Raw genomic sequence first — 2,060 nt, forward strand, 5'->3', positions numbered from 1 at the left:
CACCACACAACTGCAGCCAACTACTTTTTTGGGTCTCATCCCCTGTCAATTCTACAGAGGCCTGCCCATTCTCCTAGTTTCTCATGGTCACCAATGTACGTGAAGTTGATTTACTGTTGACCACAATGGCCTCCACTAGCTTCACACATTACAGTTGGCCGCAAGCACACAAAGATGGCCTTGACTCATTATTGACCCAGACTGGAACTCACCGTGCACAACATGCTAAGGTACAAAAGGAGCAGGGGAGTCATAATAGGACCTGCTGAAATATGTCTATATGGCTATTTATCAATAATAAATATTCAAGTTAGGAATTAGGGTTATTTTTCAACTGTATCCATTGGTAGTACCATGGAGAGAACTTAGTCTTATGAAGATAATTTTTCCATTACCATATCTTACAAACAAATACTTTGACAATGCTAAAATTAAATGTTTACCCAGATCATTTCCAGACAATCAACTTATCTTGACTAAAGTGAGTGGCAGAAAGCTTAATTATCATAGTCAGATCCAAATATATGTCAAGCGCCCTCCTTAATGCACTTGACATATTTGTTTTTATCTGACTTTGTTAAGGAGGGCGCTTGTTGAGATGAGATTGGTGTTGTATGTAAGAGATGAATTGCTGGGTTCTATCCCTGAGACCAATACTACACTGTGCGCTACCTAACTTTAATTTAAATAAATAAATTACGTACTCTAAAAAAATGTGTCAAGTTGGGTACAGAGCAAAAGAAACTATTGAATTCAGTTATTAGGGAATTCTGTTCCTTGGTGACCTCTATAAGACTAGTTTCGGTAAACAGCTGATGGGAAAGGACAGATCACAGAGCTGAGAGTGAAAAGGCACCAGTGGCCACATAGACGTCCAATAATTAGATCTTACTTGAGGTCCTCGGTCTTATGAAAAAAGATTTTAGCTTGACCCAAGTGTTTTTTTATAGCTTCCTTCATCTCTTTGTTCCTCAGACTGTAGATTATGGGGTTGAAGAAGGGGGACAAGACTGCAAAGGCCAGAGCAATGGCTGTGTCCCAGAATAAGGAGTAGGTGGCCGAGAAGCGTAGGTACATGAGGGCCACACTGCCAAAGAAAAGCAAAAAGACAGTGATGTGGGAGACGCATGTGGAAAAGGCCTTGCGGCGGCCTTCAGCTGACTGAATACGTAGAATTACAGCCACAATGCCAACATAGGACATGAAAATGAGCATTACGGCTGTGATAATCTCCACTGCGTGGACAGTATCCACCACCTGAATCATGACGATGGCTTGTGTGTCTGTGCAGGCCAGGCGTAGCACGGGGAGGAAGTCACAGAAGATATGCTCCAGGCGATTAGAGCCACAAAATGGCAGTGTCGAGATCCAGGCAATCTCAGGGAGGGGTGTGATAAAGCCACAAACACAGCAACCTAAAGTCAATTGGGCACACAGCCTGGGGGTCATGATAGTGGGATAATGAAGAGGGCTGCAGATGGCCAGGTAGCGGTCAAAGGCCATAGCTGTCAAGAGACAAACCTCGCTGATGCCAGTGGAATGGAAGAAATACATCTGCAGGAGGCAACCATTTAAGGAAATGGTCTTCTCACCGAGCAGGCTGGCAAGCATCTTTGGAATGGTCGCTGTGGTGTACCAGATCTCCAGAAAGGAAAGGGTGCTGATGAAGAAGTACATGGGTGTGTGGAGGGGAGCATTCAGCTGGACCACTGTGATGATGACAAGGTTTCCAATGACAATGAAGGTGTAAATGAAGAGCAGTGGAATAAAACAGGTGACAGAACTTCCCCAGGAATAAGGGAAAGCAGAGAAGATGAACTCCTGAGCGGCACTTTGATTGGGGCTCTCCATTTTCTAGTTGAAAACAAGGACTTCCAACTCCCAGTTCACTCAAGCCTTGTAGGAGGTACCTACTATTATTGGCCAGGAAGTAAACATGCCTACCGAATGCCAGCACTGTGTAGATCCCTGTACTGGGGATGCAGAGGAAGACAAAGGAAGAAAGAAATAGTCCATATGCTTACAACTAAGGTTGTAGTATGGAAAAATATCCAGGCAGA

The 2,060-nt window shown here is 44.0% G+C and overlaps 1 protein-coding gene across 1 annotated transcript; it reads right to left on the reverse strand.

Moving 5' to 3' along the window:
- Positions 1-888: 888 nt before the first annotated feature.
- On the reverse strand, positions 889-1,851 carry OR6K2 (olfactory receptor family 6 subfamily K member 2). The gene has a single exon (XM_025915255.1). It carries the CDS (start codon positions 1,849-1,851, stop codon positions 889-891), a length of 963 nt encoding a protein of 320 aa, XP_025771040.1.
- Positions 1,852-2,060: the final 209 nt, after the last annotated feature.

The sequence above is a fragment of the Puma concolor genome, chromosome E4, assembly GCF_028749965.1.
Source record: "Puma concolor isolate L17-30 chromosome E4, mPumCon1.1.hap2, whole genome shotgun sequence".
NCBI lineage: Eukaryota > Metazoa > Chordata > Mammalia > Carnivora > Felidae > Puma > Puma concolor.

Coding starts and splice junctions, on each gene's coding strand:
- OR6K2 (XM_025915255.1), bottom strand. CDS start 1,851: ATGGAGAGCCCCAATCAAAGTGCCGCTCAGGAGTTCATCTTCTCTGCT.